General features: G+C 49.3%; 1 protein-coding gene across 1 annotated transcript in view; it reads left to right on the top strand.

Annotated features, from left to right (window-relative positions):
- The first annotated feature begins 430 nt into the window (after positions 1 to 430).
- Positions 431 to 17149, top strand: part of LOC137371366 (galectin-3-binding protein-like) — a 75041-nt gene continuing 58322 nt past the window's right edge. Inside the window, exons 1-3 of the mRNA XM_068033847.1 lie at positions 431 to 632; positions 3757 to 3900; positions 8952 to 9143. Of these exons, the coding sequence (XP_067889948.1) occupies positions 431 to 632; positions 3757 to 3900; positions 8952 to 9143 (538 nt within the window). The remainder of the gene's footprint in view (positions 633 to 3756; positions 3901 to 8951; positions 9144 to 17149) is intronic.

The raw sequence follows: 17149 nt of genomic DNA, 5'->3' as shown, positions 1-17149 counted from the left end.
GAAGTAAAAAAACAATAAGATATGAAATGTTCCGGATGTCTTTCAGTCTGGTATCTGGGTACATGGAGATGGCTGTCACTAGACACATGTGGTTGTCACTGGGATCTTTCTGGAACATGGAAAATGAATTGAAAATTAGGGCGGCACAGTGGCGCAGTGGTTAGCACCGCAGCCTCACAGCTCAAGCGACCCAGGTTCAGTTCTGGGTACTGCCTGTGTGGAGTTTGCAAGTTCTCCCTGTGTCTGCGTGGGTTTCCTCCGGGTGCTCCCGTTTCTTCCCACAGCCAAAGACTTGCAGGTTGATAGGTTAATTGGCCATTATAAATTGACCCTCGTGTATCTCTCTATGACAGTCTTCACAAAGGAGAGGGTTGATGTCGACATTGTGGTTAAAGAGGAGCAGTGTGAAATATTAGATATGATAAGCATAATGAGAGAGGAAGTACCAGAGGGTCTGACATCCTTGAAAGTAGATAAATCGCCAGGTCTGGTTGTATGGCATCCCAGGTTGTTAAAGGAAGCCCGGGAGGAAATAGTGGATGCGCTGAGGATCATCTTCAAATCCTCACTGGATACGGGCGAGATGACAGACGATTGGAGTTCTGTGAGGGTTATACCATTGTTTAAAGCGGGTGCAAGGGATAGGCCAAATAATTATAGGCCGGTCAGTCTGACCTCGGTGGTGGATAAATTGTTGGAATCAATTCTGAGGGACAGGATAAACTGTCACTGAGAAAAGCAGGGATTAATCAGGGATATTCAGCGTGGATTTGTTAGGGGAGGGTCATGTCTTACTAATTTAATTGAATTCTTTGAGGAAGTAACAAGGAGGATTGATGAGGGTAGTTCAGTGGATGTGGTCTATGTTGATTTTAGTAAGGCATTTAACAAGGTCCCACATGGCAGACTGGTCAGTAAAATGAAAGCCCATAGGATACAGGGGAATGTGGCAGGTTGGATCCCGAATTGGCTCAGGGCCAGGAAACAAAGGATAGTAGTCGACGGATGTTTTTGTGAATGGAAAGTGGTTTCCAGTGGCATTCCACAGGGCTCAGTGTTGGGTCCCCTGCAGATTGTGGTATATATTAATGATTTGGACTTCAATGTGGGAGGCATGATTGGGAAATTTGTAGATGACACAAAATTTCACCATGTAGTTGATAGTGAAGAGGATAGCTGTAGACTCCAGAATGATATCAATGGTTTGGCTGAGTGGGGGGAAAAGTGTCAAATGGAATTCAATCCAGAGAAGTGTGAGGTAATGCATCTGGGGAGGGCAAATAAAGTGAGGGAATACACAATAAACAGGAGGATATTGAGAGGGGTAGAAGAAGTGAGAGACCTTGGAGTGCATGTCCACAGGTCCTGATGGTGGCAGGACAGGTAGATAGAGTGGTGAAGAAGGCATATGGAATGCTTTCCTTTATTGGCTGAGGTATAGAATATAAGAGCAGGGATGTGATGCTGGAACTGTATAAAATACTGGTTAGGCCGCAGCTGGAGTATTGCGTACAGTTCTGGGCACCACACTATAGGAAGGATGTGATTGCACTGGAGAGGGTGCAGAGGAGATTCACCAGGATGTTGCCTGGGCTGGAGTATTTCAGCTATGAAGAGAGACTGAAAAGGCTAGGGTTTTTTTCCTTAGAGCAGAGAAGGCTGAGGGGGGACATGATTGAGGTATACAAAATTATGAGGGGCAAAGATAGATTAGATAGGAAGAACCTGTTTCCCCTAGCAGAGAGGTCAATTACCAGGGGGCATAGATTTAAGGTGATTGTTAGAAGGATTAGAGGGGTCATGAACAAAGAACAAAGAAAATTACAGCACAGGAACAGGCCCTTCGGCCCTCCAAGCCTGCGCCGATCCAGATCCTCTATCTAAACATGTCGCCTATTTTCTAAGGGTCCGTATCTCTTTGCTTCCTGCCCATTCATGTATCTGTCTAGATACATCTTAAAAGACGCTATCGTGCCCGCGTCTACCACCTCCGCTGGCAACGCGTTCCAGGCACCCACCACCCTCTGCGTAAAGAACTTTCCACGCATATCCCCCCTAAACTTTTCCCCTCTCACTTTGAACTCGTGTCCCCTAGTAATTGAATCCCCCACTCTGAGGAAAACGTTTTTCACCCAGAGGGTGGTGAGTGTCTGGAATTCACTGCCAGGATCGGTGGTGGAGGCAGAAACTCTCAATTCTTTTAAAAGGTACCTGGACATGTACCTGAAGTGCTGTAACCGGCAAGGCTATGGACCAGGTGCTGGAAGGTGGAATTAGATTGAGCGGCTATTTTTCTGCTGGCACAGACACGATGGACTGAATGGCCTCCTCCCGTGCCATAATGTTTCTAGGGTTCTATGGAGTCAGTGGGAATCAGAGGGAAAACTCTCTGCTGGCTGGAGTCATACCTAGTGCAAAGGAAGATGGTGGTGATTGTTGGAGGTCAATCATCTGAGCTCCAGGACGTCACTGCAGGAGTACCTCAGGGTAGTGTCCTAGGCCCAACCATCTTCAGCTGCTTCATCAATGACCTTCCTTCAATCATAAGGTCAGAAGTGGGGATGTTCGCTGATGATTGCACAATGTTCAGCACCATTCGTGACTCCTCAGATACTGAAGCAGTCCGTGTAGAAATGCAGCAAGACCTGGACAATATCCAGGCTTGTGCTGATAAGTGGCAAGTAACATTCGCACCACACAAGTGCCAGGCAATGACCATCTCCAACAAGAGAGAATCTAACCATCTCCCCTTGACATTCAACGGCATTACCATCGCTGAATCCCCCACTATCAACATCCCAGGGGCTACCATTGACCAGAAACTGAACTGGAGTAGCCATATAAATACCGTGGCTACAAGAGCAGGTCAGAGGCTAGGATTCCTGCGGCGAGTAACTCACCTCCTGACTCCCCAAAGCCTGTCCGCCATCTACAAGGCACAAGTCAGGAGTGTGATGGAATACTCTCCACTTGCCTGGATGGGTGCAGCTCCAACAACACTCAAGAAGCTCGACACCATCCAGGACAAAGCAGCCCGCTTGATTGGCACCCCATCTACAAACATTCACTCCCTCCACCACCGACGCACAGTGGCAGCAGTGTGTACCATCTACAAGATGCACTGCAGCAATGCACCAAGGCTCCTTAGACAGCACCTTCCAAACCCACGACCTCCCAACTAGAAGGACAAGGGCGGCAAATGCATGGGAACACCACCACCTGCAAGTTACCCTCCAAGTCACACACCATCCTGACTTGGAACTATATCGCCGTTCCTTCACTGTCGCTGGGTCAAAATCCTGGAACTCCCTTCCTAACAGCACTGTGGGTGTACCTACCCAACATGGACTGCAGCGGTTCAAGAAGGCAGCTCACCACCACATTCTCAAGGGTAATTAGGGATGGGCAATAAATGCTGGCCTGGCCAGTGACGCCCACATCCTGTGAGCAAATAATATAAAAATTTATGAAATAGTTGGATTTAGCCGGATGTAAATAAATTAGCAATTAGTGACTGCAATTAATTACTTGACTATCAGTTATTAATACCTTTAAATGCAGTTAGAGTTTAATCACTGAGCACATTTTCCTTTGACTTACTCTCATACTAATATTAAATCCTTACTAACTCTAGCTTAACACTAACCATTAAAGATATTTAAAACACACAAAAACATATTGGTTACTTACTAAAATATTGCTGTTAATTTGCTGGGGTTCTGATGCTCCTCTCTGTGGGTTGACTCTGGTTCACAGTTTCCTCTGGTGAGATTATTTATATCAGTGTTGTCCACCATACGGCCCGCAGGCTCGGGTTTGGCCTGCCGAAGGTTTCCATCTGGCCCATGGGTGTAAAGTGTACCCAGACATTCCTCATCCTCGCCAGGTTCCTGACTGGAGGTGGGAAATTTCCTTTGTCGTCTTCTTGCAGACTGGCCTTTTTAAATACATTGTCCTGCCTGGCCCGAATTTTACGCCACCCCAGCGAGCCGAATGGTGGCGGGAGTCGGTGACGTAAAATTAAGCGGGAGGCTCCGGGAGGCCTTACCAACCTGCCGGGGGGTGGGGGGGGGGGAGTGAGAAATGGCTTGCCCGCTCTAGGACAATCAAAGCCCCTAAGTGGCCACTTAAGGACCTTCGCCCGCCTCTGTGGGGATTTTACCCATGGCAAGTGGGCGTGCGGGAGACAGGAAAGGCTGTCCAGTGAAACCTTACGGCCTCTCAGCACACCGAGGGGGGACCCGGACAAACAGAACACTACATACCCTCTGACCCCACCCCTTCTGATCTGACCCCTTGCCGTGTATTCACTATACCCTCTGACCTCCCCCTCTCTGATGCTGAACGTTCTGTACTCAGCGAAGGTCTCAGTTTTATCCCATTACGCCCCCACCTCAATGAATTTAACGCTCGGTATGACATTGAGTTCTTCTTCCGTCGCCTCCGCCTCCGGGCTCACTTCTTTGAGCAGGAGTCCTCCCCCCGACCAGCAGACCCATTCACCCGCCTCCAGCATTCTCCCTCTACCTGGACCCCTCCCTCTGGCCTCTTACCCGCTCCTGATCTTTTCATTGAAAACTGTCGGCGAGACATCGGCCGTCTCAATTTCTCTGCCCCCCTCACTCACTCTAACCTGTCCCCCTCTGAACTTGAGGCACTCTGTTCTCTCAGGTCCAACCCCGACATTATCATTAAACCTGCAGACAAGGGTGGTGCTGTTGTCGTATGGCGTACCGACCTCTACCTTGCAGAAGCTCAACGCCAACTCACAGACACTTCCTCCTACCTCCCTCTGGACCATGACCCCACCACCGAACATCAAGCGACCGTCCAAAAGACTGTCACTGACCTCATCTCCTCTGGAGATCTTCCCTCTACAGCTTCCAACCTCATAGTCCCACAACGCCGGACAGCCCGCTTCTACCTCTTTCCCAAAATCCACAAACGGGACTATCCCGGCAGACCCATTGTGTCAGCCTGCTCCTGCCCCACTGAACTTATTTCTTCCTATCTTGACTCTATCTTTTCTCCGCTGGTCCAGTCTCTTCCCACCTACATCCGTGACTCTTCTGACACCCTATGTCATTTTGACAATTTCCAGTTTCCTGGCCCTAACCACCTCCTCTTCACTATGGACGTCCAATCGCTCTACACCTCCATCCCCCACCAGGACGGTTTGAGGGCTCTCCGCTTCTTCCTTGAACAGAGGCCCAACCAGTCCCCATCCACCACCACCCTCCTCCGCCTGGCTGAACTTGTTCTCACATTGAACAACTTCTCCTTCAACTCCACTCACTTCCTTCAAGTAAAAGGTGTTGCTATGGGTACCCGCATGGTTCCTAGTTGTGCCTGTCATTTTGTGGGATATGTCGAACATTCCTTGTTTTCCGTTCCTACTCAGGCCCCCTCCCCCAACTCCTTTTCCGGTACATTGATGACTGTATCGGTGTCGTTTCCTCCTCCCGCCCCGAACTGGAAAACTTTATCAACTTTGCTTCTAATTTCCACCCTTCTCTCACCTTTACATGGTCCATCTCTGACACTTCCCTTCCCTTCCTCGACTTCTCTGTCTCCATCTCTGGTGATAGGCTGTCTACTAATATCCATTATAAGCCCACCGACTCCCACAGCTACCTCGACTACACTTCTTCACACCCTACCTCCTGTAAGGACTCCATTCCATTCTCCCATTTTCTCCATCTCCGACGCATCTGCTCTGATGATGCTACCTTCCATGACAGCGCTTCTGATATGTCTTCCTTTTTCCTCAACCGAGGATCCCCTCCCCCCCACTTTGACAGGGCCCTCAACCTTGTCCGGCCCATTCCCCGCACCTCTACACTCACCCCTTCCCCTCCCTCCCAGAACCGTGACAGGGTTCCCCTTGTCCTCACTTTCCACTCCATCAGCCTCCATATCCAAAGGATCATCCTCCGTCATTTCCGCCACCTCCAGCATGATGCCACTACCAAACGCATCTTCCCCTCCCTTCCCCTGTCAGCATTCCGAAGGGATCGTTCCCTCCGCGACACCCTGGTCCACTCCTCCATTACCCCCACCACCTCGTCCCCGTCCCAGGGCACCTTCCCCTGCAATCGCAGGAGGTGTAATACCTGCCCATTTACCTCCTCTCTCCTCACTATCCCAGGCCCCAAACACTCCTTTCAGGTGAAGCAGCGATTTACTTGTACTTCTTTCAATGTAGTATACTGTATTTGCTGCTCACAATGTGGTCTCCTCTACATTGGGGAGACCAAGCGCAGACTGGGTGACCGCTTTGCGGAACATCTCTGCTCAGTCCACAAGCAGGACCCTGGGCTTCCAGTTGCTTGCAATTTCAACACTCCCCCCTGCTCTCATGCTCTCATCTCTGTCCTGGGATTGCTGCAGTGTTCCAGTGAACATCAACGCAAGCTCGAGGAACAGCATCTCATTTACCGATTAGGCACACTACAGCCTGCCGGACTGAACATTGAGTTCAATAATTTCAGAGCATGACAGGACCCCCATTTTACTTTTATTTTTAGTTATTTTTTTCTTTTTCCTTTGTATTTATATATTTTTTTCTGTGTATTTTATTTTATTTCATCTTAGTTTGTTCAGTTTGCTTACCCACTGTTTTTTTCATGTTTGTGCTTGCTGCTGTTCAGTCTTCAGTCCATTAACACCCTATCTGTACTAATGCTTTGTCTTTCAACACACCATTAACATATTGTTTGCCTTTGCTCCACGACCTTCTGGTCAGCTATTCTGTGACCTTGTCCTATTTACACCTTCTCCTTTGTTTCTCTTGCCCCACCCCCGCTTTACTTGCTTCAAACCTTTCACATTTCTAATATTTGTCAGTTCTGAAGAAGGGTCACTGACCTGAAACATTAACTCTGCTTCTCTCTCCACAGCTGCTGCCTGACCTGCTGAGTATTTCCAGCATTTCTTGTTTTTATTTCAGATTTCCAGCATCCGCAGTATTTTGCTTTTATAAACAGAACACGGTGTCCAATTTAGGGCCTCCCCTGTCTCCCCAACCACCCCCAGGAACCCGAGATGCCCCCCCTTCCCCCCAAATGACCATCCTTGCCTCGCCGGGGCCTGACTGATTAGCCCGGTGAGGCAACCCTAACTTACCTGGACTCCTGGCTCCATGTCCTCGGCTGGGCTGCAGTCCCAGTAGTGGCCACTGCCCCTGGTGGTGCTGCTGGGACTAAGAGCTGCTGGCCCGATGATTGGCCGTCAGCTGAATGAGGCGGGACTTTCTCCCTCAAGCGGATGGAAGTCCTGCCTCGGAACAGTTAAAGCCCAAGGACCCGTAAAATGTGGGTCGGATCCCCAGGCCAGGTGGAAGCGGGTTCACCACTGACTTTTATGTCTGCGGCCAGTTCCTGTCTGCCCGATGTAAAATCCAGCCCTCAGTTTCACAGCTGACAAAACAGGAATGCACTTCCCAACTTTGACATGTTTCTGGGTTTTCTGACTTCTTTTAAAAGCCCCCCCTGAAAACTCCGAATCTGTCCGATGTCCGTTCCTGCATCAGCAGCTATGAAACTAACAGCGCCATGTTTTTAAGCAAACTGACAAACCACAAAACTGCTGTGCTGAGTGCTCCCACTCCCTGCAACTGTCAAAGAGAGAGAGAGACAGAGGAACAGAGAGGGAGTCAGAGGGGGAGAGAGAGGGAGGGGGAAGAGAGAGAGAGAGAGTGGGGAACAGAGAGAGAGAGAGTGGAACAGAGAGGGAGTCAGAGAGAGAGAGGGGGAGGGAGGGAGAGAGAGAGAGAGAGGGGGAACAGAGAGAGAGAGGAACAAGGGAGGGGGGAGGAGAGAAAGAGATCGGAAAACAGAGAGGGGGCTAATAGCGATAGAGGGGGACAGAGAGAGGCACAGAGAGAGCGAGGGGGCAGACAGGGTGGGGCGCGGAGGGAGAGAGAGAGGGGGACAGAGAGAGAGAGGGGGTCAGAGAGAGAGGGAGGGAACACAGGGAGAGAGTGGGAGAGACAGATAGAGAGAGAGATCGAGATCACACCTGACAAATGGACACCTATCCGGAAAACTCTGCATCGCTACGACAAGTGTTGAGGCAAACATTGACCACTTATGCATGCAAAAGAATGCCAGGCATCTCACTAAATCAGTGTCCAACATAGTGATGAGAAAGTAAGTCAATAAATTAATCTCATTTAAAGCTGTTCACAAAAATGCACCTTTGTTGTTGTTTTGATTAATAGTAAGATAACTTTTCAATGTCTTTAGCTTTCCGAAATTGTCTCACTGGCCTCCCATGTCAGGCAAAAATTGAAATGTGACCCCCCCTCCCCCCCGACCCCGACCCCGACCCCGACATGAAAAGGTTGGACACCCCTGATTTATATATTCACTGAATTGCATCAGAGGAAATAGAAGTGATGCCCCAGTTAAAATAGAGAGAGGAGCAGCAAAACCTATTTCCATTACCCCTTTGCATTAAATTACTGAGCATCACCTTCCCACCCTGCACCAAATTCCCACTGCTACTCAATACAGCAGCTGATCCCACTGCTGTGTCCAGCAACTCTCCCAAGTTACAACAAGTCAGTCAACAGCCAATTACAACAGTTAATACTTAGTCAGGATTCCACTTCGAGCTAATTGACAGTCAGCTGTTACCTCGCAATGACTTGCAGTTTTAAAGTAAGAAAATGCTACTCTTAATGTGCGGACATTTATTGAAACAATATAGCGGCATTAATGGATCAAATCAAAAAATGAAAGAAAATTGGGTTGTATTTTGTGTCGCAAATACTCTATCTGTGCTATTTTGCCATGACTTACCAATAAATTCCTACTCTCACCAAATTTTCATTGCTACGCTCTTCAGCAGATTTCCCAGCACAGTAGCACACATCTCAGGGGCTGGTCCAGTAATGGCAAGAGGCTCCTGAGACTGCGAAGCTTCACATCCTGTCTTTCTTTCTGCAGGGGTGGAATATGGAGAGCTGAGGCTGTCTGGGGGTCGGCTGCCGAGTGAGGGTCGAGTGGAAGTTTATTACAACGGTGAATGGGGAACGGTGTGTGATGATAACTGGGACATCGCTGATGCTCATGTTGTCTGTCGCAGTCTGGGATACATCAATGCAACAGAGGCTGCAATTGGAGGCGTCTTTGGATCAGGTTAGTGAATGCAAAATAGTTAAATAAACAGGAAGAGGAGAATTCATTGAGAGTCAGAGCAGGAAAAACAGGAACTAGGAGCTCAATCAGACAATACGGGGAATGGGGTATATCATAGAGTTATAGTGAGGGTGTGGGACATAACAGTGTTTCAGTGAGGGGTGTGGGACATATCAGTGTTCCAGTGAGGGGTGTGGGACATATCAGTGTTCCAGTGAGGGGTGTGGGACATATCAGTGTTTCAGTGAGGGGTGTGGAACATAACAGTGTTCCAGTGAGGGGTGTGGGACATATCAGTGTTTCAGTGAGGGGTGTGGGACATATCAGTGTTTCAGTGAGGGGTGTGGGACATATCAGTGTTTCAGTGAGGGGTGTGGGACATATCAGTGTTCCAGTGAGGGGTGTGGGATATATCAGTGTTCCAGTGAGGGGTGTGGGACATATCAGTGTTTCAGTGAGGGGTGTGGAACATAACAGTGTTCCAGTGAGGGGTGTGGGACATAACAGTGTTTCAGTGAGGGGTGTGGGACATATCAGTGTTTCAGTGAGGGGTGTGGGACATATCAGTGTTTCAGTGAGGGGTGTGGGACATATCAGTGTTCCAGTGAGGGGTGTGGGATATATCAGTGTTCCAGTGAGGGGTGTGGGACATATCAGTGTTTCAGTGAGGGGTGTGGAACATAACAGTGTTCCAGTGAGGGGTGTGGGACATAACAGTGTTTCAGTGAGGGGTGTGGGATATATCAGTGTTCCAGTGAGGGGTGTGGGACATATCAGTGTTTCAGTGAGGGGTGTGGGATATATCAGTGTTCCAGTGAGGGGTGTGGGACATATCAGTGTTTCAGTGAGGGGTGTGGAACATAACAGTGTTCCAGTGAGGGGTGTGGGACATAACAGTGTTTCAGTGAGGGGTGTGGGATATATCAGTGTTTCAGTGAGGGGTGTGGGACATAACAGTGTTTCAGTGAGGGGTGTGGGACATATCAGTGTTTCAGTGAGGGGTGTGGGACATATCAGTGTTTCAGTGAGGGGTGTGGGATATATCAGTGTTCCAGTGAGGGGTGTGGGACATATCAGTGTTTCAGTGAGGGGTGTGGGACATATCAGTATTTCAGTGAGGGGTGTGGGACATATCAGTGTTCCAGTGAGGGGTGTGGGATATATCAGTGTTCCAGTGAGGGGTGTGGGACATATCAGTGTTTCAGTGAGGGGTGTGGGACATATCAGTGTTTCAGTGAGGGGTGTGGGATATATCAGTGTTCCAGTGAGGGGTGTGGGACATATCAGTGTTTCAGTGAGGGGTGTGGGATATATCAGTGTTCCAGTGAGGGGTGTGGGACATATCAGTGTTTCAGTGAGGGGTGTGGGATATATCAGTGTTTCAGTGAGGGGTGTGGGACATAACAGTGTTTCAGTGAGGGGTGTGGGACATATCAGTGTTTCAGTGAGGGGTGTGGGACATAACAGTGTTTCAGTGAGGGGTGTGGGACATATCAGTTATCCAGTGAGGGGTGTGGGATATATCAGTGTTCCAGTGAGGGGTGTGGGACATATCAGTGTTTCAGTGAGGGGTGTGGGACATATCAGTGTTTCAGTGAGGGGTGTGGGACATAACAGTGTTTCAGTGAGGGGTGTGGGACATATCAGTTATCCAGTGAGGGGTGTGGGATATATCAGTGTTCCAGTGAGGGGTGTGGGACATATCAGTGTTTCAGTGAGGGGTGTGGGATATATCAGTGTTTCAGTGAGGGGTGTGGGATATATCAGTGTTTCAGTGAGGAGTGTGGGATATATCAGTGTTTCAGTGAGGGGTGTGGGATATATCAGTGTTTCAGTGAGGGGTGTGGGACATAACAGTGTTCCAGTGAGGGGTGTGGGACATATCAGTGTTTCAGTGAGGGGTGTGGGATATATCAGTGTTTCAGTGAGGGGTGTGGGACATAACAGTGTTTCAGTGAGGGGTGTGGGATATATCAGTGTTTCAGTGAGGGGTGTGGGACATATCAGTGTTCCAGTGAGGGGTGTGGGACATATCAGTGTTCCAGTGAGGGGTGTGGGACATATCAGTGTTTCAGTGACGGGTGTGGGACATATCAGTTATCCAGTGAGGGGTGTGGGACATAACAGTGTTTCAGTGAGGGGTGTGGGACATAACAGTGTTCCAGTGAGGGGTGTGGGACATATCAGTTATCCAGTGAGGGGTGTGGGACATAACAGTGTTTCAGTGAGGGGTGTGGGATATATCAGTGTTTCAGTGAGGGGTGTGGGACATATCAGTGTTCCAGTGAGGGGTGTGGGATATAACAGTGTTTCAGTGAGGGGTGTGGGATATATCAGTGTTTCAGTGAGGGGTGTGGGACATAACAGTGTTTCAGTGAGGGGTGTGGGACATATCAGTTATCCAGTGAGGGGTGTGGGACATAACAGTGTTTCAGTGAGGGGTGTGGGATATATCAGTGTTCCAGTGAGGGGTGTGGGACATAACAGTGTTTCAGTGAGGGGTGTGGAACATATCAGTGTTTCAGTGAGGGGTGTGGGACATAACAGTGTTTCAGTGAGGGGTGTGGGATATAACAGTGTTCCAGTGAGGGGTGTGGGACATATCAGTGTTCCAGTGAGGGGTGTGGGACATAACAGTGTTTCAGTGAGGGGTGTGGGATATAACAGTGTTCCAGTGAGGGGTGTGGGACATATCAGTGTTTCAGTGAGGGGTGTGGGATATATCAGTGTTCCAGTGAGGGGTGTGGGACATAACAGTGTTTCAGTGAGGGGTGTGGGATATAACAGTGTTCCAGTGAGGGGTGTGGGACATATCAGTGTTTCAGTGAGGGGTGTGGGACATAACAGTGTCACAGTGAGGGGTGTGGAACATATCAGTGTCACAGTGAGGGGTGTGGGATATATCAGTGTTTCAGTGAGGGGTGTGGGACATAACAGTGTTTCAGTGAGGGGTGTGGGATATAACAGTGTCACAGTGAGGGGTGTGGGATATATCAGTATTTCAGTGAGGGGTGTGGGACATAACAGTGTTTCAGTGAGGGGTGTGGGATATAACAGTGTTTCAGTGAGGGGTGTGGGACATAACAGTGTTCCAGTGAGGGGTGTGGGACATAACAGTGTTTCAGTGAGGGGTGTGGGATATAACAGTGTTTCAGTGAGGGGTGTGGGACATATCAGTGTTCCAGTGAGGGGTGTGGGACATAACAGTGTTCCAGTGAGGGGTGTGGGACATAACAGTGTTTCAGTGAGGGGTGTGGGATAAAACAGTGTTTCAGTGAGGGGTGTGGGACATAACAGTGTTTCAGTGAGGGGTGTGGGATATAACAGTGTTTCAGTGAGGAGTGTGGGACATAACAGTGTTCCAGTGAGGGGTGTGGGACATAACAGTGTTTCAGTGAGGGGTGTGGGATATAACAGTGTTTCAGTGAGGGGTGTGGGACATAACAGTGTTTCAGTGAGGGGTGTGGGACATATCAGTGTTTCAGTGAGGGGTGTGGGACATAACAGTGTTTCAGTGAGGGGTGTGGGACATAACAGTGTTTCAGTGAGGGGTGTGGGATATATCAGTGTTTCAGTGAGGGGTGTGAGATATATCAGTGTTTCAGTGAGGGGTGTGGGATATATCAGTGTTTCAGTGAGGGGTGTGGGACATAACAGTGTTTCAGTGAGGGGTGTGGGACATAACAGTGTTTCAGTGAGGGGTGTGGGATATATCAGTGTTTCAGTGAGGGGTGTGGGACATAACAGTGTTTCAGTGAGGGGTGTGGGATATATCAGTGTTTCAGTGAGGGGTGTGGGACATAACAGTGTTTCAGTGAGGGGTGTGGGACATAACAGTGTTTCAGTGAGGGGTGTGGGATATATCAGTGTTTCAGTGAGGGGTGTGGGATATATCAGTGTTTCAGTGAGGGGTGTGGGACATAACAGTGTTTCAGTGAGGGGTGTGGGATATATCAGTGTTTCAGTGAGGGGTGTGGGATATATCAGTGTTTCAGTGAGGGGTGTGGGACATAACAGTGTTTCAGTGAGGGGTGTGGGACATAACAGTGTTTCAGTGAGGGGTGTGGGACATAACAGTGTTCCAGTGAGGGGTGTGGGATATATCAGTGTTTCAGTGAGGGGTGTGGGATATATCAGTGTTTCAGTGAGGGGTGTGGGATATATCAGTGTTTCAGTGAGGGGTGTGGGACATAACAGTGTTTCAGTGAGGGGTGTGGGATATATCAGTGTTTCAGTGAGGGGTGTGGGACATAACAGTGTTTCAGTGAGGGGTGTGGGACATAACAGTGTTTCAGTGAGGGGTGTGGGATATATCAGTGTTTCAGTGAGGGGTGTGGGACATATCAGTGTTTCAGTGAGGGGTGTGGGACATAACAGTGTTCCAGTGAGGGGTGTGGGGTATATCAGTGTTACAGTGAGGGGTGTGGGACATAACAGTGTCACAGTGAGGGGTGTGGGACATATCAGTGTTCCAGTGAGGGGTGTGGGATATAACAGTGTCACAGTGAGGGGTGTGGAACATATCAGTGTTTCAGTGAGGGGTGTGGGACATAACAGTGTTCCAGTGAGGGGTGTGGAACATATCAGTGTTTCAGTGAGGGGTGTGGGACATAACAGTGTTCCAGTGAGGGGCGTGGGACATAACAGTGTTCCAGTGAGGGGTGTGGGTTATATCAGTGTCACAGTGAGGGGTGTGGGACATATCAGTGTCACAGTGAGGGGTGTGGAACATATCAGTGTTTCAGTGAGGGGTGTGGGACATATCAGTGTTCCAGTGAGGGATGTGGGACATATCAGTGTTCCAGTGAGGGGTGTGGGACATATCAGTGTTCCAGTGAGGGGTGTGGGACATATCAGTGTTTCAGTGACGGGTGTGGGACATATCAGTTATCCAGTGAGGGGTGTGGGACATAACAGTGTTTCAGTGAGGGGTGTGGGACATAACAGTGTTTCAGTGAGGGGTGTGGGACATATCAGTTATCCAGTGAGGGGTGTGGGACATAACAGTGTTTCAGTGAGGGGTGTGGGATATATCAGTGTTTCAGTGAGGGGTGTGGGACATATCAGTGTTCCAGTGAGGGGTGTGGGATATAACAGTGTTTCAGTGAGGGGTGTGGGATATATCAGTGTTTCAGTGAGGGGTGTGGGACATAACAGTGTTTCAGTGAGGGGTGTGGGACATATCAGTTATCCAGTGAGGGGTGTGGGACATAACAGTGTTTCAGTGAGGGGTGTGGGATATATCAGTGTTCCAGTGAGGGGTGTGGGATATATCAGTGTTCCAGTGAGGGGTGTGGGACATAACAGTGTTTCAGTGAGGGGTGTGGGATATAACAGTGTTCCAGTGAGGGGTGTGGGACATATCAGTGTTCCAGTGAGGGGTGTGGGACATAACAGTGTTTCAGTGAGGGGTGTGGGATATAACAGTGTTCCAGTGAGGGGTGTGGGACATATCAGTGTTTCAGTGAGGGGTGTGGGATATAACAGTGTTCCAGTGAGGGGTGTGGGACATATCAGTGTTTCAGTGAGGGGTGTGGGACATATCAGTGTTTCAGTGAGGGGTGTGGGATATAACAGTGTTCCAGTGAGGGGTGTGGGACATATCAGTGTTCCAGTGAGGGGTGTGGGATATATCAGTGTTCCAGTGAGGGGTGTGGGACATAACAGTGTTTCAGTGAGGGGTGTGGGATATAACAGTGTTCCAGTGAGGGGTGTGGGACATATCAGTGTTTCAGTGAGGGGTGTGGGACATAACAGTGTCACAGTGAGGGGTGTGGAACATATCAGTGTCACAGTGAGGGGTGTGGGATATATCAGTGTTTCAGTGAGGGGTGTGGGACATAACAGTGTTTCAGTGAGGGGTGTGGGATATAACAGTGTCACAGTGAGGGGTGTGGGATATATCAGTGTTCCAGTGAGGGGTGTGGGACATAACAGTGTTCCAGTGAGGGGTGTGGGACATATCAGTGTTTCAGTGAGGGGTGTGGGATATATCAGTGTTTCAGTGAGGGGTGTGGGACATATCAGTGTCACAGTGAGGGGTGTGGGACATATCAGTGTTCCAGTGAGGGGTGTGGGACATATCAGTGTTCCAGTGAGGGGTGTGGGACATAACAGTGTTTCAGTGAGGGGTGTGGGATATAACAGTGTTTCAGTGAGGGGTGTGGGACATAACAGTGTTCCAGTGAGGGGTGTGGGACATAACAGTGTTTCAGTGAGGGGTGTGGGATATAACAGTGTTTCAGTGAGGGGTGTGGGACATATCAGTGTTCCAGTGAGGGGTGTGGGACATAACAGTGTTCCAGTGAGGGGTGTGGGACATAACAGTGTTTCAGTGAGGGGTGTGGGATAAAACAGTGTTTCAGTGAGGGGTGTGGGACATAACAGTGTTTCAGTGAGGGGTGTGGGATATAACAGTGTTTCAGTGAGGGGTGTGGGACATAACAGTGTTCCAGTGAGGGGTGTGGGACATAACAGTGTTTCAGTGAGGGGTGTGGGATATAACAGTGTTTCAGTGAGGGGTGTGGGACATAACAGTGTTTCAGTGAGGGGTGTGGGACATATCAGTGTTTCAGTGAGGGGTGTGGGACATAACAGTGTTTCAGTGAGGGGTGTGGGACATAACAGTGTTTCAGTGAGGGGTGTGGGATATATCAGTGTTTCAGTGAGGGGTGTGAGATATATCAGTGTTTCAGTGAGGGGTGTGGGATATATCAGTGTTTCAGTGAGGGGTGTGGGACATAACAGTGTTTCAGTGAGGGGTGTGGGACATAACAGTGTTTCAGTGAGGGGTGTGGGATATATCAGTGTTTCAGTGAGGGGTGTGGGACATAACAGTGTTTCAGTGAGGGGTGTGGGATATATCAGTGTTTCAGTGAGGGGTGTGGGACATAACAGTGTTTCAGTGAGGGGTGTGGGACATAACAGTGTTTCAGTGAGGGGTGTGGGATATATCAGTGTTTCAGTGAGGGGTGTGGGATATATCAGTGTTTCAGTGAGGGGTGTGGGACATAACAGTGTTTCAGTGAGGGGTGTGGGATATATCAGTGTTTCAGTGAGGGGTGTGGGATATATCAGTGTTTCAGTGAGGGGTGTGGGACATAACAGTGTTTCAGTGAGGGGTGTGGGACATAACAGTGTTTCAGTGAGGGGTGTGGGACATAACAGTGTTCCAGTGAGGGGTGTGGGATATATCAGTGTTTCAGTGAGGGGTGTGGGATATATCAGTGTTTCAGTGAGGGGTGTGGGATATATCAGTGTTTCAGTGAGGGGTGTGGGACATAACAGTGTTTCAGTGAGGGGTGTGGGATATATCAGTGTTTCAGTGAGGGGTGTGGGACATAACAGTGTTTCAGTGAGGGGTGTGGGACATAACAGTGTTTCAGTGAGGGGTGTGGGATATATCAGTGTTTCAGTGAGGGGTGTGGGACATATCAGTGTTTCAGTGAGGGGTGTGGGACATAACAGTGTTCCAGTGAGGGGTGTGGGACATAACAGTGTTTCAGTGAGGGGTGTGGGACATATCAGTGTTCCAGTGAGGGGTGTGGGATATAACAGTGTCACAGTGAGGGGTGTGGAACATATCAGTGTTTCAGTGAGGGGTGTGGGACATAACAGTGTTCCAGTGAGGGGTGTGGAACATATCAGTGTTTCAGTGAGGGGTGTGGGACATAACAGTGTTCCAGTGAGGGGCGTGGGACATAACAGTGTTCCAGTGAGGGGTGTGGGTTATATCAGTGTCACAGTGAGGGGTGTGGGACATATCAGTGTCACAGTGAGGGGTGTGGAACATATCAGTGTTTCAGTGAGGGGTGTGGGACATATCAGTGTTCCAGTAAGGGATGTGGGACATATCAGTGTTCCAGTGAGGGGTGTGGGATATATCAGTGTCACAGTGAGGGGTGTGGGATATATCAGTGTTGCAGTGAGGGGTGTGAGATATATCAGTGTTGCAGTGAGGGGTGTGAGATATATCAGTGTTGCAGTGAGGGGTGTGAGATATATCA

Source organism: Heterodontus francisci, chromosome 1, assembly GCF_036365525.1.
Source record: "Heterodontus francisci isolate sHetFra1 chromosome 1, sHetFra1.hap1, whole genome shotgun sequence".
In the NCBI taxonomy this organism is placed as follows: domain Eukaryota; kingdom Metazoa; phylum Chordata; class Chondrichthyes; order Heterodontiformes; family Heterodontidae; genus Heterodontus; species Heterodontus francisci.
This window is presented reverse-complemented; position numbering and strand designations above follow the sequence as displayed.